General features: G+C 42.0%; 1 protein-coding gene across 8 annotated transcripts in view; it reads right to left on the reverse strand.

Moving 5' to 3' along the window:
• The window catches only part of YTHDC2 (YTH N6-methyladenosine RNA binding protein C2), a 170,047-nt gene that overhangs the window by 115,795 nt on the left and 28,783 nt on the right, over window positions 1–25,469 (reverse strand). For all 8 annotated transcript variants that reach the window (XM_075836597.1, XM_075836578.1, XM_075836587.1 and 5 more), the window contains 5 exons: window positions 23,872–23,962; window positions 22,302–22,498; window positions 5,466–5,665; window positions 1,952–2,118; window positions 525–627 (listed from right to left, as the gene is read on the reverse strand). In XM_075836597.1, coding sequence (XP_075692712.1) covers window positions 525–627; window positions 1,952–2,118; window positions 5,466–5,665; window positions 22,302–22,498; window positions 23,872–23,962 — 758 coding nt within the window. The remainder of the gene's footprint in view (window positions 1–524; window positions 628–1,951; window positions 2,119–5,465; window positions 5,666–22,301; window positions 22,499–23,871; window positions 23,963–25,469) is intronic.

Genomic DNA, 25,469 nt, shown 5'->3' on the forward strand with positions numbered 1-25,469 from the left:
ATTTAGCACCTCCATGTGCCTCACATTAATAGTAATTAACTCCATCATGTACCTTACACATTAACCCAATGTTACCCATTAAACTATGAGGTACATGATGGGATTAATTGTTATCAATTTTGCACCTCCATGTGCCTCACATCAGAAAGTGGAAGGCCTTTATATTTTTGTGCGTTTTATATTGTTGGCAAAGTATCGATTTGGTATCAAGAATCGCAATATTACACAAAAGTATCGGTATCGAAGTCCAAATCTTGTTATCGTAACAACCCTACTGTAGAATAATAGTTCATCTTCACCTGTCCTGAATGAAGAAGAAGGTGAAGACGAGCAGAAGACAAAACGGTCATGGCACTCAGCAGACAATGGCCTACCCTTTTTTCTAGCTGTGGGGACCACAGTGGATCCATGTCAACATTTTTTATATCTGGAAGTACAACTTAAAGACAACTCATATCCTTAACCTGCTTCCAATTTGTAAGCATTATTCACAAAGAAGTACAACTGGAGATATACAGTCTTACCACGATGACATGAGTTACAGTTGAAAGTGTAGTGTCTCCAGTCATTAGTGTACGCAAAAGGACTCCATTAGTGCAAAAGATGAGGAGTGTCTTTGGAGAAACCCTATTAAAACACAATGCAACATATTTTTCATTTAAATGTATTAGACAAGAGACTTTCAAAATGTATTGTAATATACTATAGTACAGGGATCAGCAACCGGCAGCAATCCAGCTGTTGTGAAACTACAACTCCCAGCATGCCGTGACTTTTACTCCAGTCAGGGCATGCTGGAAATTGTAGTTTCACAAAAGCTGTAGTGCTGCAGGTTTCTGACCCCTGCTGTAGTATTCAATCATTTGGTCCCTTCTAATACCCCAATCACAAAGTTTTCTGTTTTTTCCATCTAACGTGGCACATCATTTTTAATTTGGAACGCAAAAAATATTTTCTGTCTTTCACATTTTTGAACATATAAATCCTGAAGGATACAGAGATACAATATATATATAAAAAGGGAGATATGCAAGACGTGACTTAAAGGGGTTATGTGGGGACCGAAAATTATTAGAAGTGTACTCACTGCTGTACACTCGCTAATATACATTCCGGTCCTCCGTCGCGCTGATTATGAGATTGTGACCGGCACGGTCCCGCTGTACTCTGTCCCATATGGTCTATGAGACGGACGGAAACAGTCGAGCGATGTACTTGGCTGTTTCCGTCATTCCCGTAAACCTTAAATGGAGCGGAAGTGCACGTGCTCGACCGCCGCTCCATTCAATATCCTCTTCAATGCGGTTGACCAGTGAAGAGGAACAGTGAGTTTGGAACCCCTGTTCTGACGATCGGTGGGGTCACAGCGCTGGATTCTGGCAATAACCCTTTAATGTGTTGTATATTTTGTGGCTGCTTTTAATTTAAGGTATTATTCCTACATGAAAAAGTATATTAAAATAGGGGTGGACAAATGACAGAAAGCTTTAGTCGCCAGTTCTTTGGGGGGGTTTTTTGTAATTTTTTTAGTGGCTACACAATAGAACTCCCACTATAAAAACAATTTTAAGACTTTGTTTTATTATTTTAACAGTCTGAAGTTTGACACAAGCAAAATAACTCACTCCCGCAATTGAAACCCACAGGAGTCCAGGAACCAGAGATATGATGTTGTTTAAGAGAGTTCTCACATTAGAGAGTAGTCAAATAGGACCATAAATCCAAGCTTCCTGGAACCCTGTGAGACTTGAGGTTCTCTATGTAGACATTGCATGGTATAATCCTACGGAGCATCCTCATGATCTCAGCTTGGGAACCAAATATTCACATGAAGTAAATTACAAACTAATGGCCCATTTATACAAAAGTAATGCCCATTATCTAGATTACCCCAGATTCCAATTCCAATTCAGCTGAGAAATCAGTACACATTTGTAACAAAATGACATACACGCTCTCTAGACGAATCTGGTAACCGATAGTTTGGCCAATTTTCTCTCCCCTTTCAGCAGCAACTCTTTCAGCAACAGCAATTGCAGCCAAGCGTCTTGGTTGGGTGCAGAAGATTCGACAAGCAGTTCCATTTCTGTAACAGTCATCAAGAATGAACTGGGGAATCTTATAAAACAAAAAAAAGTGGTTACGTTGTTGGATATACCTTGAAATGTACGATTAGCAGTGAAATGTCAGCACAGTGTAAGGTACAATATTCAATTTCATATTTTTTGTTTCTCTTCGTTTAGCATGTTTTGTCTTTATTTTTAATAAGGTTTTGTTTCTAAGTGTTGGCTAAATAATAACTGTTTCTCTAAACTAGAGGTGCACAACCTGCGATCTAGGACGCTGTTCCGTCCAGCCCCCAACCATCAGGACATAGACAAACATGGTTCAGAAAGAGACAGCTGTTAAAAACAGCGCATCCTTCTGATGCTATATCGGTTTCTCTTCCCTGCATATCATAGGGTGTCAGTATAGGACTTGGAAGATACATGTGAGCTCCCTATAGTGACACTGATTAAGAGGTGAGAGAAGTTGTCAGAGAGCAAAGAAGGTGGCATGCCGTGTGGGAGCAGGAACAGGTAAGTACTAATGGTGCACTGTGTGGCTGGCTCTGTTATGGGGCAGGACTTTGTGACTAGCACGGTTATAAGGGAGATTGTGGGGCTGTACGAGTTCCAAGTCATTTAAAGAAGTAATCCAGGCAAAACCGTCACCATGCAACAGTCATAGTGTAGACCGCGACTGCATAGCTCACCACTTTCAAGGATCGTCAAGAGGGACAACTCATGCGGAACGCGCAGCATTTTTTTTTTTCTTACCTTAAGCGAAGCATCTAACCCTGCCCAATCCCTGTCTATACAGACCAAGTTCCCTTTGTGCCACCACACAGTAATAGTGCCCTTTTTTGAGTAACAAGCATGAATTGTGCTCCGTTGTGCTCCACAAACTTTCACAGTGCCCTCCTTGGATGGCACACGGTAACGGAGTCCCGAACACGGAGAAGCTATCGCCTTAGTGCCCCCTCACAGTAATGATGCCCTCATAGTAGTCCCCCAAACAATATCATGCCCCATAGTACCCCGACACAGTATCATGCACCCATAGTGCCCCACCACACACTACAATGTCTGAGGATGCAAATACAGTTGAAACTGGGACATGCTGCAGGCCTTTCGGAACATCGAGACATCGCCTGGAATTTAAGACTGTCTGGATCCAGGAAGGCTGGGAGGCATGCGACTGGTATTTGCTTTCCTGCTCTTTGAATCCCTGTATATCACACACCACCCACTCAGGCCCTGCACTAGGCATAACACAGTGCCTCAGTCAGTGCCCAGATTGCCTTTAAAAGGGGTATTTCCATCTGAGCGATTATGGTATATCCACAGGATATACCATAAATGTCTAACTCCAGAGTGAAGAATCGGGTACAGAATGTGGCTCAATTCATTGAAGTAGGAGTTGTGAAACAGTCACCTGTTTCTCTAGGGTATATTCACACGGCTTATTTTCAGGTTTATTTTGGAGCGTAAAAGCCTCATATTACGCTCCAAAATAAAACTTGAAATACGCTTGCAATCAGTTTCCCATTGATTTCAATACAAGTTCACATAAGGCGTATGTTTAGTTTACGCTAAATTAAAAATACGCCTCATAAAAAAAAAAAGCACCATAAAAAGTAGTACGATTTCACTTCTTGAGACCGTATTGGAGCTGATTTTCCATTGACACTACAAAAAAAACACCTCAAAAACAGCTAAAAAGTCTAAAAATAAAAAAAAAAAGCTAAATTTTCAGTTTAAAAAACGCTTTGAAACCACAGGCGGTTTTCCCTTGTACTCCCTCGTACTTTTCAGCCACTTCATTTTGTACGTGTGAACATAGCTACGTCCATGTAAGGCCACCTTGTCTCTTCTCTGGAGTGCTAAACAGGGGAGCAGGGGATCCCCATTCTCCCAATAGGTGTCAGACGAAGAAGTGGAACCTCCACCAATCAGACATTTCTGGCATATACGGTAGATTTGATATCTAGATCTGAGAGCCACTGGATAAATGTCTCAGATGGAAATACCCTTTTAAGTTTTACTTAATATGTTATTATTGAACATTTTTCAAACAAATCAACATTAAAACAAATTTGCGTACTGCAATTGCATAATAATAAAGTCTGGCAAATAGTTTATATTTTCATCAAAGCGAAATGAGTATCGGGTAGAAGAATATTGACTAATTAAGTTCCTAATTCATATTATAGAAGTATATTAACCCGTTCAGGACCGGGCTATTTTGAGCCTTCAGGACCAGACACCGTTTAGCCATTTTTAGCACGCGTTAGTTAAATGGCTATAACTTTTTTATTTGTTGCGCTCACGACGTGATTTTTGCGATGTTTTTTTTCGTAGACCATGCAGGTTTCTGTTTTTATCGTTTTTATACACATCCTTTTTGCTATTTTAGGATTTTTATTCTTAAAGTTTGAAAATAATAGTAAAAAAATAAGGTTTTTAAGTTTCAGCTATTTTTTTTGGGTATAGTTTTACCCCAAAATAGACTTTTTATTTGTGATAGTCATTGTTTACCGTAAATGTTAATATATTACATGTCTATATTAGGGTAATTGGGTCCGGGCTTGCGTTACGACAATGATTGGCGGGAGGGGAACGTTTTTTTGCGGTGGGTATTTTATGTGTATTTATTATTAATTGTTTTTGCACTTTACTTTACTTTTATTTTTTTATTACTATGTTCTGTCCCTCAAAGGTCAAAAAAGACCTTTGGGGGACTTTATAGATTTGTTTTCTTTCTTTTACACCATGCTTTTCCACTGTAACTGGAGCTGCACAGCAGCCCCAGTTACAGGGGAAATCCGCCCTCTCATCGTGACGATTGTCACTAATAGGGCTGTCCTGGGTCTAGTTAGACCCAGCAGAAGTCTGCCACTAATGGCACTCGGCGATCATGTGACCAGTCACATGATCACCGGGCGCAACAGAGACAGCGGCGCTGCCTCTATTCCTATACACAGCGTTCATTGAGCACTGTGTACAAGTGATCAGAGAAGACAGAAGCAGCGAAAGCTGCTTCTATCTTCTCCTCAGGGTCCGTGGCAGTCACTGACAGCCGGAGACCAGACATTCAGCTGCCCGATCACTCGGACAGCAAGTTAAAACCCGAGGCGTAAAAAGTCTATGGCTCGGTTTAGAAGGACCCTGACCGCTGGCCGTAAAAACAAAGCCAGCGGTCGGGAACCAGTTAATAAAGTAGATGGACCAATCAAAAGGGTCAAAATGCAGTAAAAGGCAAAAAGAAACATATAAAAGCAATTGCCCACATATTCTACCCAAGCCGTGTTAAAATCAGAAGTAGGATCAGGAGTAGAAGATCCCATAACCGCGATGCGTCTATTGGTGCGTGTACATCAAGACCATCGTACATTATAAAAAAGTTACGTTAAATGAACTTACCTGGGTGGTTTTTCCTGAACCTGTTTCTCCCACGAACAGCACAACTTTATTGTCCTTAATAGTCTGAACAATTTCCTCCACCTTCTGAAATACTGGTAAAGACTGACGGAAAGAGTCAATGTCCGAAAGCCCTCTCTTTAATGGGACTTGAGGGATGCCATTCGTCAGCCGTCCACTGGTTTTGCTGATCTCACGGCTCTCTACAAATAAAGAAAATTAAAAATAACTAAACCAGGCAAATAGCACAATTTCTCAACACATGTGGATTCAAGTTTAAACCCCTCAAAATCTGACATATGGATCTCATAGGGGGCGTACCCTATTAGACAGAGCTGAGCGACTGGACAAAGTAGCTCTCACTATGGCGCATTTTCGGGGAAATAAGCGCCTACACTCAGGGTTCCCAAACTGATCTCTGCAGGGTTACAGCAGCCAGGCGTTCAGCTGTTCCAGCTGGGACAACCCTTTAAACATAACAGAAACAGGCGTTGTAAAGTAACCACGAAATATCTTTTTTCAAGCTGACAAACAAAACATTTCTAACACTTCTTAACCTTGGCCACCCATGTGTGTTAAAACAAGTTAAAGGGATATTCCAAAGATATGGATGTACAATATATCACTAGGATATATAAGAAATGCGCAAAGACCATTCACCTATTATCGCGTGAATTGGGGTCCCTCTAAGCTCGGTTGAAACTGGCTGCAAAGGACATGAGAAGTCAGAAAAAGAAACTGCCAGCTGACGCTCCCTTGCTTCTCCAAGTTTAACATAATTTCAGGGTAACAATAAATTGATCTTACAATATAAGGCCCTGTTCACACAAAGTGTTTTGACGAGTTTTTGGGCACGGAAACCGCTCCGCAAAACTCGGCAAAAACCGGCCAAAAATGCCTCCCATTGATTTCAAAGGAGGCGGGGACGGTTTTCTCCCGCCAGTGATAAAACCGCCTCGCGGGAGAAAGAAGGGACATGCTCCATCTTCGCACGGTTACGCCTCTGACCTCCCATAGACATCAATGGGAGGCAGAGAAAGCGTATTTCGTGGAGTTTTTTGTCCATAGCACTCCATGGATGTGAGCGAAAAACGCTGCGAAAATCGCAGCAAACGCCGTGCAGGATGGTCAAAATCTGCCTCAAAATCCCAAATGGAAATTTGAGGCAGAATTTTCCTCCTGCAAAAAACTCTGTGTGAACACAGCCTAAGGGTCAGTTCACGCAGAGTTTTTTGACACGTTTTTTGACGCGGAAACCGCGTCGGAAAACGCGCCAAAAAACGGCCGAAAATGCATTACATTGATATCAATGGGAGGCGGAGGCATTTTTTTCCCGCGAGCGGAAAAAACGGTTCGCGAGAAAAAGAAGTGACAAGCCCTATCTTCGGGCGTTTACGTCTCTGACCTCCCATTGACATCAATGGGAGGCAGAGAAAGCGTATTTAGCGGCTTTTTTGCCTGCGGTGCTCAATGGCCGCACAAAAAAATCGGAGTGCAGGCAGAGCAAAATCTGCCTCAAAATGCCAAACGCAATTTTGAGGCAGATTTTCTGCCTGCAAAAAACTTAGTGTGAACCCAGCCTAAAAGGTAGCAATGTTTGATAATTACCAATTTCATACATATGGTTGCAAACAGTACACACACATGCACACATACACAAACTTTCCATTTTCCAGGTATGTAGTGCATCACCACTTTTTAAGTTCAATTCTAGGTTTAAAAATGGCATAAACAAAAAAGTTTCGCATAAAACATGGCAGTGCATCTTCGTGCTTGTAAAAATAAAGAAGGGAAACATCTCATAAAAAAGAGCAAAGAAGAGGAAAAACTGGTGATAGAAAAAGAAGCAGAAGGCTCAGAAGCCGTACTCCACAAGAGGAATAGCACATCAGAGTCTACAATTCCAGTAATAGACGCCTTACAAGTCCGGAGTTGCAGCTTTCTTACAGAGGACATGCAAAATACAAGTACCATCTGCAAAAAGTGAATCAAGACATCAGGACACGGACCTTACCGGTTTCAAATTGGTAAATAAAAAGAAAAGGATAAAATATTTAACGTTGTACAGTAAAATGACTGAAAATAAATTGTATTAAGGACACATGAAGTATAAAATGTTTAGATTAAATCGGAGAACAGAGTGGTGTGGCTTAGCACAAAGTCTGAGTCACATGATATGGTAGCTCTGCTTTTAGGCCCCATGCACACGACCGTAAAAACTCCCGTAATTACGGGCCCATAGACTTCTATTGGCCACGGGTACCTCCCCGTATGCTTACGGGAAGGTGCCCATGCCGTTGAAAAAGATAGAACATGTCCTATTTCAGGCCGTAATTACGGCACGGGCAGCCCATAGAAGTCAATGGGGCTCCCGTAATTACGGGTGACTATGTGTGTGCACCCGTAATTACGGGAGGGTTGCTAGGCGACGTCAGTAAATAGTCACGATCCAGGGTGCTGAAAGAGTTAAACGACAATGGCTGCCGATCACAATATAGATAAAGCTGTAAAAAAAAAATAAAAAATTCATACTTACCCAGAACTCCCTGCTTCTTCCTCCAGTCCGGCCTCCTAGGGTGACGTTACAGCCCATGTGACCGCTGCAGCCAATCACAGGCCAATCACTGGCTGCAGTGGTCACATGGACTGCCGCGTCATCCAGGGAGGTCGGGCTGGATGTGAAGAGAGAGACGTGTCACCAAGACAACGGCCGGGTAAGTATGAATTTCTTTAACTTTTTTTTTTTTTTTTAAACTCGTTTTATTGAAAGAATTGTACAATACAAATGTCCATAGTACATAACAGAAAATAAACACATTTATGTAGTCATACAAATTTTGAACACAGAGGCATAGTGGCTATGGTGGTATTTAACATGTCATAACCTAATAGATCACATAGTTAACCCTCAGTAATAACATCTCAGCGCGCAAAATACTTTTCCAGGCCAATTTGAGTTATTTCAGACAAAATATAGAAATCCTATAAGTAACCAATCATGCAACATCCACCCTCCTCAAGGTTGCAGCAACTGGTCCCTCAGGTCTGTGAATCTATGCGGAGTATACAGGGTACACGATGAATCGCACCAAATCTGCCATATTTTATAAAATTTACCAATACACCCTCTTTTCTTATATAATACTCGCTCATATGGAATAATGGAATTGATCAACGATTTCCATTTCGTCACTCTCGGAGGTCTCTGATCCATCCACCGAAGTGCGATGGTTTTCCTTGCCATGAACAATACTTCTTGCAATAGAATACGCATGTGGAATGGCCACTGATCTTCAGGCAGTACCCCAAATAGACAGATCTTGGGTGAAAAGGGGATCGGCTGCTTCACCACTTCCTCAACACCTCCCCCCAAAAGGAGGCCACTACTGGACAATCCCAGATCATATGCCAGAAATCAGATCTGGGAAAACGGCACCTGTGGCATTCAGTGCTAGGATATCTGCCCATTCTATGCAATCTCACCGGCGTGAGGTAACTCTGATGAACTATAGATAATTGAATCATTTTGTTATTTGCCGCCGGCGATACAGACATAGGAGATGAAAGTACATCCTCCCATTCCTCCCCTGTCAGATCTGGTATCAGGCTCTCCCATTTATCTTTTACCGGTAACTTGACATTGGCCAGTTTAGCTTGTATAAGTGCCGTGTAGACAGCAGAGATCAGCCCCCGGGGGCCCTGTGATCTAAAAACACCAATCAGAGGGAATAGTGAGAATTCGTGGTCTGACCTAGGGTATTGGCATGTCGCAGCTGCAGATATCTATAGAAGCTTTTTCTAGGGATTTGGAAGTCCTCTGCCAGTGGAAGTGCCCCCCACACCTTGAATTTGAGCTTAATATAATCTAACAGAGGCAATATATTGGTAATTCGATCCTGCCTATGGTCTCGGTTTATGATAATACCCAGATATTTAAAAGACGACACCACCTGCAAACCGTGCTCAGCATCCGCCCACCCCACTTCCTTCAAAGGCATGAAAAATGATTTGTTCCAATTAACATGTAGGCCAGAAAATCTACCGAATTGGTTCAGGATTTCAATAGCTAGCCCCAAGTTGTCCTTCGGGTATGACACATACAATATCACGTCATCAGCGTACAAACTAATCCTCTCCTCTCGTCCTCCCACCACTATTCCCCGATATTCTGGGTGCGTTCTGACACGTATCGCCAAAGGCTCAATAGCTATTGCAAACAATAGCGGGGAAAGAGGGCACCCCTGCCTAGTGCCTCTACAGAGTTGAAAATAAGGGGACATTATACCATTAATCAAAATTTGTGCCCTCGGATCCTTATACAGGATTTTTATCCATTTAATGAAAATTGGGCCAAAACCAAACCTCTGTAATGCTTCAAACAAATATGCCCACTCAACGGAATCGAAGGCTTTGGCCGCATCAAGAGATGCCATTGCCCAGTCCTCCTTCAGTGCCTCTCCTATTTGAGCTAAAATTTGAACCTTGCGTATATTGTCAGATGTGGACCTCCCAGGCATAAAGCCTGCCTGGTCCGGGTGGATGAGTTGTAATATCACCTTATTCAGTCTATTTGCCAGTACCTTTGCAAGTATCTTGTAGTCTAGATTCAGTAATGAAATAGGACGGTAAGAACTACAGTCCCTAGGGTCTTTGTCAGGTTTTAGTAACACTACAATTGTGGCATCATAAAAACTGTCCGGAAGTTTTCCCTCCCCCCGGGCATACGAATACATAGAGCATAATGGGGGAATGAGCTGGTCAGAATAACGAAGATATACCTCCAATGGTACCCCGTCCGGGCCCGCTTACCCTTCGACATATCCCTCAATGCCTGTGTAACCTCGTCTTCCGTGATATCAAGTTCTAACATATCCCTGCCTGCCTCATCTAACTGTGGAAATTTCAATTCCTCCAAGTATGATACACACTCGGACCAATCATACGTAGACTGGGAGGAGTATAAGTCCCTATAGAATTGGGTGAATCGGGCCGCTATACTAGGGGTATCAGTCAACTCACGGCCCTGACTGTCCTTAATCTTTAGTATTGCTGAGCTCTGAGAGCTGTGGTGAATTAAATGAGCCAGCAATTTACTTGATTGGTTTCCCAATTCAAAATAGGTTTGCCGAGCAAAAAACAGTTTCCTATCAGCTTTTTCTTGTAGTAATAAGTATTTACGGCCCATCGTCAGCCATGCATGTTTATTTGCTTCCGATGGGTTTTCTATATATTCGCCCTCCAATGTTTCACATTGCTGTGCCAACTGACCCTCTTCCTTTGCCGCTTCCCTTTTTATGTAGGAGATTGTAGATCGCAAGCAGCCTCTCAAGTAGGCCTTCAGGGTATCCCATAAAATATTACGATTATCACACGAGTTATTGGTATCTTGAAAAACCTCCAATTGATCTGGTATGCGATCTTGTGGCCCTATCAGGGTGAGCCAGAATGGATGAATTTTCCAGCTACCAATCCTCACAGGCCCTGGGTGATTGAATCGCGCTACCATCGGAGAGTGGTCTGACACTCCCCTTACTTCATAAGAAATATCCGTTACCATCGGAACCATTAGAGCGTTCCCAAAGATATAATCTATACGGGACAGGGAATTCCTACCGATAGAATGACATGAGTATACCTTTACATTCGGATGTTTGCACCTAAATATATCTATCCAACCCATTTCTTGAAATAGCAAATTCAACTCTGTTGGAGCCACCGGTGCAGCCACAAAATCCACTTCCCCTCTAAATCTATCACATTTGGGATCCATGACCATGTTAAGGTCCCCCATGCCCAGTACCGTAGCTTGTGGATAAGCGGCAGCAAATGCGGCAGCCTCATGTAAAATCTGTATATTCGCCGGAGGAGGAACATATAGGCCCAGTAATACAAATGGTATAGTGTCGATGTAAGCATGTATAAACACATATCTACCTTCCTTATCCACTTTAAGTTTGACCGCTTCCCACCTCAGAGATTTGTGGATTAATACAGATACCCCCCGGGAGTAGGACGTATGAAAAGAGTGTGAAGACCATTAGATCCAAGGTCTACGCAATAATCTCGCTTTTTCTGGGATTAAATGCGTCTATTGCAGACATATTATAGAGGGATTAAATTTGCGGATACATGCAAAAATGGCCGCCCTTTTCCTCGGGGTACCCAGCCCCCGAACATTCCAAGACACGATCGGTATAGACGCCATTAGTGGGCCCGGAAACTATGTCTGCCTCGGCGGGAAGATGGCTCCCGACTCCTGCATAATACCAATATACTTTCCCTAGCGACCTTTCCCCACCTTCTTTGCACTGTATGACTTTTTAGACATTTGCATTCATAAATGAGTATAATTTCGCCTAAATACGGCGTTGAAAACATAAACGACAGAACTAACATATAAACAGTAAATTGTATCGGCAATGCGAGATGACACATAGGCCATTGCCGAATCATGCCCTCCTCGTGGCACCAAAGAGTAACGGGGAAGGCCCCGTGCTATTAGGCAGTGTTAACATATCCTTCCCTATCTGCATCTTCAAACACCACATTACATCTTAAGCCCTTTCCATAAATTCGTACAGGAGAACTATAAATCAATCATCAGTTTAAACAATACATCAGTAATATTTAACCGCAATATGCTTCCTGTGCAGATACCAGGATCTTTCCTGCGATTTCTCAACCCCTTCTTCACTTCGGCCGGGTCACTCCTTCCCAGTATAGGCCAAGCTCCGTGAACAGAATGGTAACGGATTGATAGTCCCGGCAGTCCATCCAAATGAAATGGGGAGGATAAGAATGACCCTTTTCAGGGCCTCCGGATCTATCCGCCCGCCGGATAAATCTTCAAGCTGGGTGTACCGTAACATTGGAATCCCTCCTTAAACACAGGAGACCAACCAGCAAAAAGAAACCTTTTAGCCTGCATCAGGCGCATGAGGAACTCCAGCACCATCTTTAAATTCCAGCACTTTCCATCCTCACCCTCCAAAGGAATCACACACGGCGGGGCGATCTCTTCCCTCTCACTCAATCGTCGGCCTCCAACGGAGAGTTAAAAAAGATAGAACGGTCGTTATCCACTACCCGCAGCCTTGCAGGATACGCCATAGAATATGGGATATTGAGATCCCTCAGCCGCCTTTTCACCGCCATGAACGTAGCTCTGCGCTTTTGTAGATCCGCCGAGAAATCCGGGAATATGGATAAAGCGACGCCATTATACTTAATTCCTTGCAGTCGGCGGGCTTGGCGTAGGATCATGTCCCTGTCGTTACAATTAAGCAACCGAGCCAGCATCGGCCTCGGAGGGGCCCCCGGTGGAGGTGGTCTTGCCGGCACTCTGTGCGCCCTTTCTACTGCAAAGGCCTGCGAATAAGGTGAATCTGGCAGTATTTCTTTCAACCACTTAGATATGAATTCGCCCGGATCTTCGCCCTCCGACTTCTCAGGCATTCCTATTATCCGGATATTATTCCGGCGCAGCCTATTTTCCAAATCATCATTTTTTTGTTTTAATAACTCCGTCATGGATTCCAGATCCGTAATCGCACGTGGCATGGCCGCCGTCCTGTCTTCCACTCCCGACACTCTATCCTCCACATGCGTCACTCGTTCTCTCAAGGCCTGCATATCCTGCCTGATGAGGCCTATATCAATTTTCACCTCCTCCATCTTACCGGTCAGCGAGGTCTTGCATGCTGATATGGTTCCGGCTCTGTCTCCTCCACCACCACTGAAGAAGATGTCGTCCCGCCAGGCGTCTCACTGCCCTTTGAGCGCTGCTGCAGAAAAGCACGGCCGCCATCTTTGGCATCTTCCCGGGCATAGCTCTGTAGCTTTTCCGTGGCCGTTTGACCTCTCGTGGGGCCCATAACTCCACTCTTACCGCCCGACTGCTGCCTGAATCTCCGGGACGTAATGATGAAGGTAAGGAACGATCAGGATATTCACAGGATCAATATAGCACGGGACCACAGCGGAGCTCTCAAGTCATGCGACTGCTCCCGTTGCGTGCGAAGCCATGCCCCACGATGATTAATTTCTTTAACTTTTATTACGGAAAGGGCTGTCCCTTCTCTCGATCCTGCACTGATAGAGAGAAGGGCTGCCGATTACTGCAGTGCAATTTTGCAGCCAAAAACGTGCCTGTAAATACTGGTGCAATACGGGTCGAATACGTGTGACCAAGGACCCGTATTTACGCCAGTATTTACGGGTGGGCAAAAATACGGTCATGTGCATGAGGCCTAACCCGGTGATTTTAGGATCCTGACGATCATCCCAGATCTCAAAATTCCAACCTCCGGGTCCAGAAAGACCGGCAGGCGATCACTGAGCAAAATGAGCCGAGAGAAGTCTCTAACAGCTGTGAAATGGCTGCAAGAATGCGCCTCCTCACCACTTACTCATTGTGCAAGTAGCGCTGATAAAATAGATAACCGCTTAGCTATTAGCAGCTATCACCCCTTGCCAAACCTCATTGAGAGGCCGGCTGAAGAAAAAGAGACATAGCTTGATATACAGTCATGTGGGAGAATTGTACTCAAGCAGAAATTGAAGTGTCCAGATTGAAAGACACAATTGAACCACTGCCTGGAGAATTAGCTTGGCAGAACTATGGAGACAAAAATCTGACAGTTGAAAAACATTGGCTTCGCCAAAACAATGTTCATGTTGTCAGTTTTTAAAAGAAAGCTGAAGGCCAAAATCCTGAACCATTTGTAGAGCGGTTGTAAGCTTTTACCCGCCTTTGCTGTTGAAAGAGACCATAAGGTGCCAGTAAGGCCTCCACCACCAGGGGCACCTCCATGGCCTTTGCTAGCCAGACTGCTAAATTGTAATGACCACAACTTTATTCTGCGAATGGCTTTCAAAACCAGCAATATTTTCTTCCATAATTCCGCAGACTTTTCAGCAGACCTTCAGAAGAACTACAGCGCATTGCCAAAGTATTCACCCCCTCCATTGAGGTTTTCCTTGTTTTGTTGCATTACAACCCTGAATAAGAAAAAAAATTTGGGGGTTTGTACCATTTGATTTACACAACATGCCTACCCCTTTGAAGTTGCAAACTACTTTTAACTGTGACACAAGCAATAATTAACACAAAAAACAAAGAACTAAAACTTAAATCAATCCAGTATAGATTTAGCAGGAGGTTAAGGGTCATTCTCCTGCTGGAAGTTACAGCTGGTCCCAGTCTCAAATCTCTGGAAGACTGAAACAGGTTTTTCTAAAGAATTTTCCTGTATGTACTGCGATCCATTTTTCCTTTAACCCCTTCCGACATTTGTCGTAAGTATACGCAATGGAAAGCCAGTGCTTCCCGCAAATTGTCGAATACTTACGTATTCCTCAAGGGGTGTAGTTTCCTAAATGGAGTCACTTTTTGTGCGTTTTCACTGTTTTGGTCCCTCAGTGGCTTTGCAAATGCAACATGGCCTCCGCAAACCATTCCTGCTAAATTTGAGCTCCAAATGCCAAATGGCGCTCTTTCCCTTCTAAGCCCTGCTGTATGTTCAAACAGCCGTTTATGACCACATTTTGGGTATTGTTTTACTCGGGAGAAATTGCTTTACAAATGTTGTGGTGCTTTTTCACCTTCTGTCCTTGTGGAAATGAGCTAAACTTACATTTTCTTTGAAAGAATGTAGATTTTCATTTTCACGGCCAACTTCCAGTAATGTCTGCAAAAAACCTGTGGGGTCAAAATGCTCACTATACCCCCAGATAATTTCCTTGAGGGGTATAGTTTCCCAAATGGGGTCACTTTTGGGGGATTTCCACTGTTTTGGCACCGCAAGAGCCCTTCAAACCTGACATGGTGCCTAAAATATATTCTGATAAAAAGGAGGCCCAAAATCCACTAGGTGCTCCTTTGTTCTGAAGGCGGTGCTTCAGTCTATTACCACACTAGAGCCACAAGTGGGATATTTACTAAAACTGCAGGACCTGGGCAATAAATATTGAGTTGCGTTTCTCTGGTAAGACTTCCTGTGTTACAAAAAAAGGGGATTAAAAATGGTTACTATTTGTTGCCTTATGCATCAGGCTCGATCGAACTATTTACTTGTTGCATCTAGTTCGATCTGACTCTACATACCTATGGGATTATGTGTCTAACATGGAAGCAGCCTAACTCCTATTTGTCCTAATCGTAATCAGTTCACTATGCTGCTCCATCGGCATATTCCATTTGCACTTACTTCTATTTGTCTCGCACAGTCAGCTGTGTATCATGTAGCCGCCTGAAGTTCCCCTGGTTACTGTATGATGCTTCATGCATCATTCCTACAGGACGCCACGTTACTATGGGGCCTCTCCAGCTGGTGGGCATCAGTGTGATGCACCGGTTGGTTAAAGCTCCGATGACGAGTCTTGTGGAGGTGGGGCTAAGCACAAAAATACACAGCACCACATGTGCTGACCGGCAGAAATAGATATTCCTAGCGATTTATACCCCTGAGGACGCTCCCCTGAATTTGCAGGGGTGCATAAACGTAGGGTAATAATATTGCACATCTTTGGCAAATCAGACCATTGATATATATGCTTCAAGTTCCTTCTGGAGTGCCGTTGTGATATGAATTGATACTAATTTAGCCTAAGACATTCCAATAAAGGTAATACTTGTGTATCGCCCGGGCAAACAGATTAGTAGTTTAGTTCACTACTCCGGTGCAGTCTTGCATTGGTTTATGAAGTTTAGTTTATCTTGAACCATCATATGCCAGACACTCCAATTAGGACCTATGATCTGTGCTGCCTATGCTTGTACTCAGAATCTTTGGCATTAGTGCCCTCTTTTAGAATACCATTAATAAAACAATTTTTAAACGTTTAGACAAGCAGTAAAATATTTCCACTGTTTTGGCATCGCAAGAGCCCTTCAAACCGGACATGGTGCCTAAAATATATTCTAATAAAAAGGACGCCCAAAATCCACTATGTACTACTTTGCAAATGAGGCCTGTGTCACGATGGGTGTGTGGACCCACTGGGCCGTACCGCAGTAGCGGGATAGCAGCTAGCCAACAGGATACCAAGTCAATGTCTATAGTTCGAATAAGGGTACCTGTGGTAATTCAGATAGTAGCGATAGTTAGGCTCAGATGGGACCTTGACTGCAGGCAGACACCAGGCGCGGTGTAACACAGCAGGCGTAGTATACGGCACAACACGACTCCAACTCTCTATGGCACAGAAATAAGGTAGCACAGGATACAGGAAGCAGGTACGGGAACACTGGGAACTGGAAAACACTAAGGGACCATTTGCAAAGACTAACACAGGTAAACACAACAAGGCTCAGACATTGAAGGAAGGGGTAGGGTTCTTCTTATAGTCCAGGGTGACCATGGGCTAATCAAACATACTTTTCAGGTGCGCGTGCTGGCCCTTTAACCCCTTAATGACCAGCCTATTTTGGACCTTAATGACCAGGCCATTTTTTAAGTTTTTCCATCGTCGCATTCCAAGAGCTATAACGTTTTTATTTTTGCGTCGACATAGCTGTATAAGGTCTTGTTTTTTGCGGGACAAGTTGTACTTTTCAATAGCACCATTTTGGGGGACATATTATTTATTGATTAACTTTTATTAACTTTTATTTGGGGGGGTAATAGAAAAAAACCTGAAATTTCGCCACTCTTTTTCGCGTCTTAAATCTACGCCGTTTACCGTGTGATATAAACAACACAACAACTTTATTCAGCGGGTTGTTACGATTGCAACGATACCAAATTTGTATAGTTTTTGTATGTTTTACTACTTTTACACAGTAAAAACACTTTTTTTTTAAAATTATTTTATTTTTTAAATTACGAGCTGTAATTTTTATTGGTTCCATTTTGGGGTACATGCGATTTTTTTTTAATCAATATTTATTCCATTTTTTGGGAGATGAGGAAACCAAAAAACAGCAATTCTAGCACGTTTTTTTTATTTTTTACAGTGTTCACCGTGCAGTATAAACAACATATTAACTTTATTCTGCGGGTCGATACGATTACAGCGACACCAAATTTATATAGTTTTTTTTACGTTTCACTATGTTCCCACAATAAAAATATTCTTTTCTAAAAAAAAATCATGTTTTAGTGTCGCAATTTTCTGACAGCCATAACTTTTTTAGTTAACGCTGCGGGAGGGCTTGTTTTATGCGTGACAAACTGTAGTTTCTATTGGTACCATTTAGCGTTACTTGCAACTTTTTGATCACTTTTTATTACATTTTTTTTAGACAAGTTGACCAAAAAAAAAATGCTGTCATTGTTTTTTTATTAAAAAAATTTTTACGGTATTCACCGTGCGGCTAAAATAATGTGATATTTTTATAGATCAGGCCGTTCCGAACGCGGCGATAACTATTATGTATAGTTTTTTTTCATGTTTTCATTTTTTTTCTAATAATAAAAGGCCTTCATCAGGGAAACAGGGCGATTGTTGTTTTTATTAGTTAAAACTTTTATTTATTTATTTTTCTTTAACATTTTTCTTTTACACTTACCTGGGGACTTGAAGATCTGGTCTTCTGATCCCGGTACAATACACTGCACTACTTATGTAGTGCAGTGTATTGTAACTGTCATTCTTCATTTGACAGTTAGCCTATTACGTCATGCCTCGGGCAGGACCTAATAGGCTACCATACCTGGGCAACTAGGAAGCCTAGCAACGGCTTCCTGGTTGCCATAGCAACCATCGGCACCCGCGATCCATCGCGGGGGCAGTACAGAGGGAGCTCCCTCCCTTTGTCAACCACTTCAATGCGGCAGACACCATTGACAGCTGCATTGAAGGGGTTAAAAGTCTGCGTTCGGCGGTAACTGCCATCGCAGCGGGATGTCAGCTGTGTATGACAGCTGACAGCCGCTGACGATTAAGCGCGCACAGCTCCTGTGCCGGCTTTCTCTACAGGGCGTGACTGTACGCCCTATTGCGGGAACGCACATTGAATTTGGACGTACAGTCACGCCCAAAAGCGGGAAGGGGTTAAAATCCTTTAAATAGGAAAGGGGATAAATACACATGAACTAACAACTTTAAAAAATTTTTATTTCACTGTAACAATTTGTTATATTTTATCAAACTCTATTTCTACTCCAGTAATTTGTCTATAATTCTAAGTAGAGTATCACTATTCAAAAATAACCTTTGGTGGAAGGTTCCAAAAACACCACTGAGATTTAACTGTAACAATTTGGACTATTTTGTCAGGTCCATTACATAAAATCAAAATTAAAATCCAGTTTCACTTCAGGTTGTAAAGCAACAAAACAGGAAAAACAGTAAGCGAGTGAATGTTTTCACAAGGCACTGTACCGTCATAGCAGTAAAGCGCAGACTCCGTGATCTGAACATTCCATGTTTGATGGCTTACCCAGTCCACCAACACACTGTGGCTGGAGACAAGACAGTGTTCTGTAATACACCTCAAGAAGCTAATGAGTGGGTGAGTCAACGCCATAGACCACTATGCAGGTGAATATTTTTTTTGCTTTTAGGACATCAGTACCGTCATGCCGCCGATGGACTAAGGCTCCCAATAGACTAAATGCATTTGGGAGTTTTTCTCCCTCTTGCCTTTAACTACTTTTTTTTTCTAAACATTGCCATTATCTGGTCCGATTGTGTGGTCTACACGACCCTGGACTCCTGTATATTAGTGCTGTTGATCCATTTTGACTGCAGAAGGATTTCTTTACCATAACATATACATATATATATATATATATATATCTATATAGTCGGGCCCAGAAGTATTTGGACAATGACACAATTTTCAAAATTTAGTCTCTAAACCACCACATTGGATTTAAAACAATGCAATCAGGATGTCAACTATAGGCTTTCAGTTTTAATTCAAGGGGTTTAGGTTAAAAAAAAATCTCGCCATTTTCCCAGAGTCAAAAGTAATTGGACAAGCTAACAATTAAAAATCGAAGGATTCTTTTTAGTACTTGGATGAAAATCCTTCGCAGTCAATGACTGCCTAAAGTATAGAACATATGGACATCACCAAATGTGGAGTTTCCTTCCTTAGGATGTATTGCCATCTCCTACTGCAGCCACCTTCAATTGCTGCTGGTTTGTGGGTCATTCTGCCTTCAGTTTTGTCTTTAGTAAGTGTAAAAAAAAGATGCTCGATCAGGTTTAGGTCCGTTGACGGACTCGGCCATTAAAGAACATTCCATCTCTTTGCCTTAGGAAGCTCCTGGGTTGCTTTTGTGGGATGTTGTAGGTCATCATACATTTGGACTGTGAAGCCTCACCCTATCAGTTTTGAAGCATTTGACTGAATCTGATCCAAAAGTATAGATGTACAGTTTAGAAATTCCTCCTGCTACTTCTATCCGCAGTCACTTCATCAATAAACTTCAGTGACCCAGTTCCATCGGCAGCCATACATGCCCCTGCCATAACACTGCCTCTATCATGATTGACAGATGAGGTTATATGCTTCGGCTCATGGGCCCTTTATTTTCTTCTCCATACTGATCTCTTCCAATCTTTCTGGTACAAGTTAATCTTCATTTTATCAGTCCAAAAAATCTTGTTCCAGAACTGGGAGATTTTCTTAGATGTTCCTTAGCAACGTATAATCTGGGCTGTTTTTCCGTTTTACCAGTGGTTTGTATATTGAGATAAACTTTCGGTATTTACATTCATGAAAGCCTCTCCTGACTGACTTTGATCTACTATACACCGACAACCTCAAATGTGTTCTGGACTTGGCTAGATTTTTGACTTGCCAAAAAAAAAAATAATCTGCAATCATCTTATATATATTTTCGAAAGTTTGTTTGTTTGAAGCCCGATTTTTAATTGGTTTAAAATCAGGGGATTGCACTGACAGGCTTCGCCCCCTATTGATGACGTGGCAGCCCATAATTGGCTGCAACGTACATCATTCCTTGCTGAATTGCCTAACACAGCAGCACTGCGATGTTGGCGACAGCGGGTTTACACAGAGGCAGGACAGTTGTCTCGTATAATTGAGGGACTGAAATGCATGGAGAAGCAATGAGCGATGGAGGGACTAATGGTAAAGATGAGGAGCGAGGAAAAATTATGCCAAATGGGCATGAATCAGAAGTCCCCGCCCCTCATCCACCACTTCGTAACTTAGTCTAGGAGCACTGGCTTAGGACTTTTATTTTCTAAAGGGAATAAATTTTTTTTGATCATGTGTATTAGTGTTTAGGATATTTAATGGTGCATCCAATAACATTGGGTCCGGTGTCACCAGTATTCCACCCGTAGTTACGGACCCGTTTTCTCTGCACTAATTGGCAGCCCCTTCTCTCTATCAGTGCAGGAATAGAGAAGGGGCAGCCCTTTCGGGCAGAGTTTCCGCAGCGATTGAAAGTAAAAGAAGTTCATACGTACCGTTTTCTTGGTGACGCGTCCCTCTTGACATCCAGTCCGACCTCCCTGGATGATGCGGCAGTCCATGTGACCGCTGCAGCCTGTGATTGGCTGCAGCGGTCACATGGGATGAAACGTCACACCGGGAAACCGGACTGGAGGAAGAAGCAGGTAAGTTAACTTTTAATACTCTCTAATTATTATGCGGGTCGTGCTCCCATATAAAGTATGGAAGCACGGTCTGTAAAAAGCAAAAACAGGACATGTCCCATCTTTTGCGGAGCCTTTCTACGGCACGGACACCTTCCTGTAAATATACAGGAAGGTGTCCATGGGCAATAGAAGTGAATGGGTCCATAATTACGGACTAATTCTACTGTCGTTTGCGTGGGGCCTTACAACACATAATTGGGTATTTAAATAGTGAGCTTTTACTGTATCTATACCGTAAGTCAACCTCCCGAGCAACGCCAGGTATAAAAGCTAGTTCACTATAGTTGTCTTCCGTGGTCTCCCAGGTCTTATGTGTTGTGAACTCGCCAGTGTATTTCTTCTTTTTTTTTAAATAATGTACCAAATTGTTCATTTGGCCACTCCTAAAGTTTCTGTTTTCTCTATGATAGATTTATTTTGTTTTTTTTCAGCCTAATGATGGCCTCTTTCAAATGCATGGACATCTCTTTGGGCCACATATTTTAAAGTCCCACAAACTGCTACAAAAAGCAAGTTCAACACTTGGAATCTATTCCAGACCTTTTATCTCCATAATTTGTATAAATAGAATTAAATGATTCAGGAGAAAAAAAAATGTAGGTCAAGCATTGCAATAAAAATGTGGTATTGGGATGCCTTAGTGCTGGTGGAGATTTACACAGAGCGCAAGGAAAATTAACCAGAAGTGTTATCACTCTTTTTTGCAAGGTCATGCCATCCCCTTGATTGGTGCAAATTTTATAATTTAGCAGGGCAACCATCTAACTCTTGCTTATATAACAAACAATTAGTGAAGAAACAGCGCCATAGTACTCTTTTTGGTAGACCGGCTGGCAAAATTGGCAGACCTTAAACTAGATAAAATTTATGACTATAACAATTACATGACATACAAATAATTTTATGATAATGGCTATACTGTACATGTATGCTCTGACAAAAATATTTTACAGTTAATTAAAAAATATATATAAATTCTTTAGAAAACAAAAGACATTTGTTTTTTATTCCACACTAGGGGGCAGAGCAATATCAAATATTAAAATACACATGAAAAAATAAATGTGGTTGAGAATAATGTATTTTAAATAATAATAATAATAATAATAAAAAGGGTTCTATACTATTAAAAGGATGACACACCCTGTTCTGCCTCTCAGAATAGCGCACAGTGGAGGGGTTGCAAGAGAGCAGCCCCCTACCACAGCGCTAGCTTCTAAAGAGAATGACTCTTTTCACAATTAAAACACTCACCAGCTACTACTGCAAACACGTTGCCCCTCTCTGTCTTAGGGAGCAGTTCAGTCATTTCCCTACTGGTCACAGGAAACTGCTGGAATAGGTTTCTCATGGCACGCTTTGTGTTCTGTGTCAGGTAGCATGACATATGTGCTCTGCAGGCTTCAGAGTCATCTTTCTTCCTTATTGTTAAAGATCTATGAGCCCCTTTTCTGAAAACAAACCATATTAAAATTAGATCTGCAACAATATCATTTTTTTCACTACTACACCCTTTTTACAGATCAACATACTTGCTACATTAAAAAAAATATATATATTTTAACGCTTAAAGACTATGGAAGCCTTTGGTGTGTTTTCTTTTGTGTAATGTATGTATTTTAGGATACTAAACTCTTTTCTAATATACTTTAATTTAAAAATGTTGCTTTGTTTCATCCCTGCGTCCACTGTACATAGAAGCAGCTGTCAGCCAAATCTGTCAATGAGCTGGCCTAATACTGATCAAATCTTTTAGATTTGATCAATTGATCATAGAAACTGAAGGACATAAACAAAGCAAAATCTGTACTAAAAGTATATCAGAAAAGTGCTTTGTACACCAAAATTAAAACATTACATAAAAAGAAATATAAAAAATTGGCATCAAAAGAATAAGCCTGTTGCCAGGACAGACTCCCATTATATTAAGGCAGATGATGTTGAGCCCCACAAAATAGTAAAATGCTAAATCCTAATAAAGATGTAACTGATTGATATGGAAATTACTCTTGTGTTACCTGCCAGTAATTTTGACCCTAGTACCAAGTTCCAGTAATGCAAGGACCTCCCTGATGTCACTAGTGCACAATTTCTGCAGCTGCTAACAGCCGAGGAGCCAGATATGGCTCCCGAGCCACTGTTTGGGGTACACTATATTAGGCCATGTTCACACGGTCAGGATTCGGTCAAGATTCAGATCTGGATTCTGCACCTAAATACTGACAAAAGCTGCTAACATTAAGTCAGCAATGCATGTGAATAGAGTATTTTATACCGCATTCACGCAATTAGCATAATATCCGTGCAGAATAATGAAAGTGCTGCAGATTTTAAAAGAATTTTCAGTATTACTGACGATTCTGCGCTGAAAAGCAACATATTAGCGCATTATTAGTGTCCTAGCAAAGGTGAACTAGAGGGTGCTATTTCTCTACAGAATGGACTGTCCAAAATATCATTGCAGCTTTTCAGAATACTTTACACAATGTTATTCTAAACGTATGAGAGGGCCCCAGGAGGGAGGTACGAATGTAGAAAACCTATTTCTAGCACCAATTTTCACTTCAGAAGGCGTCCAGTGGGTGCAACTATCCTCAAGTTTATCCTTTAGCATGACGGTGATGATGACACAGAGCCTGGAAGCCTAGGAGTTCTATTCCCTTTGCTTTTGTGTCATCAGTGAAGTGAAACAGCTTTCCCAAGAAATTGTCACATCACCACTGAATATTGAATAATACTGTGATATTGAGTATTTACATTTGGATGCTGTGGGCTTTAAAACATTTTCTTGAAATGAATGTGTAAAGTAAACACAGTAACCTACCCTCTGCTCTTAGTTATTAGTCCAAGTGACTGGGCATAGCGATGGATAAAAGCTCTCTCAGTGCTGGTCAGAGAAGAAGGGAATTCCATCTCTTAAACAAAAAAAAATAAATACAAAAGATTTTGTTTATGCAATGTAGTATATACTAAAACAGTTGCTACTAACAACAAGGTGTGTTTAACTCATCATTAGGTCTAGACTTATCTCAAGAACCATGCAGTTAATGCACCTGGTCCTCCACTGCTCATGATGGACTCTGTGCTTTGGGTATTAAAGGGATTCGCTGGTTTTATACTATTTACTTTCTGTATCAATTCTTCACGGTTTTAAAGATCTCTGCTTGCAGTCAATTAATAGTCATTGATTGCTAACTTCCAGTGGATAGAAATCTGTCCATGGTATGCGACAGCTGCAGGGATCTTTAGGGATCCATTAGCCCAAAAAGTGGCCTCAGTATAATAATTTTTTTTGATGTATGGAATAGGGTAGTAGACTATGCTTTTCCATTCCGCAAAATAAAAGTATACCGTGCGGTGTACACTTTTTAACATTGGGGCCTATGGGGACAGATGCCACTGTACATCACAGGCCTCTGTAAAACATATACATTGGGAAGCTCCCGTAAGGTAACTGTACATGGACAGTTATCGCTGGAGCTTCCCAACGCAGCAGAGTCTGCTTTGCCTTCACGCCAGCCATATTCCCCGTGACTACAAGACCTTTAAAATGGAGACATGGCACTTGGACTGATAGTGCTCGGATAGGATTCAACCCCGTATTCATAGAGTAAACAAAAGACTCAAACATGCAATAATAGATTCAGGTTGTATTTATTCTGTTAGACAATGCACAGATTTACGTGACATTTCGGTCAATACACAACCTCTTTCAAACATTCGGAGGCGCTCTCTCTGTCACTAGAGACGGACGGAGTGCAAGATTTGCCTGATCTAAGATACGCAATCCAAATGTTTGAAAAAGATTGTGCGTTGGCCAATACGTCATGTAAATCTGTGGATTGTCTAACAGAATAAATGAAACGTAAATCTATTATTGAATATTCAAGTGCCAATCTTTTGTTTACTCTACAAGACCTTTACAGTCAGTGTCCCCGGCTGCTTTCAAGCAGCCATAGTCCCATGTTGCTATCCCTGCCCAGGTAAGCTACGTCACTGGGCAATCCAAGGGAAGCTCCGGTGATGTAGTTTCCCTGGTTAGAGATAGCAGCCGTGGAATACGGCTGCTTTACAGTTCCTGCGGTCGCAGGGAAAATTGGCCCATCATGCGGGTGGTGTCTGGAGTCCTCGGGACAGAGTGCTCTAAACAGGGTCTCCGGCATCGCAAAGCTCCTGACGTCACTGTCCATACAAATGTAGCAATATTTAACGTAACCATTAATGCGTGAAATACACTAAATATAAATTTGGTAAAAGAGCAGCACAGTTAAAGAATGGCAGAAGTAGGGTGCAAGATCCTCTTTTGGACACGTGACTAGTGTCCCAAATCTCCAGCAATCATTCCCAAAATACGAGGCAGCACTTGTATAATTCAGATAATTAATGTAATTTTAAACACTTGCACTATATTTATTGGCACTT

The sequence above is a fragment of the Rhinoderma darwinii genome, chromosome 1 (genome assembly GCF_050947455.1).
Source record: "Rhinoderma darwinii isolate aRhiDar2 chromosome 1, aRhiDar2.hap1, whole genome shotgun sequence".
In the NCBI taxonomy this organism is placed as follows: Eukaryota; Metazoa; Chordata; class Amphibia; order Anura; family Rhinodermatidae; genus Rhinoderma; species Rhinoderma darwinii.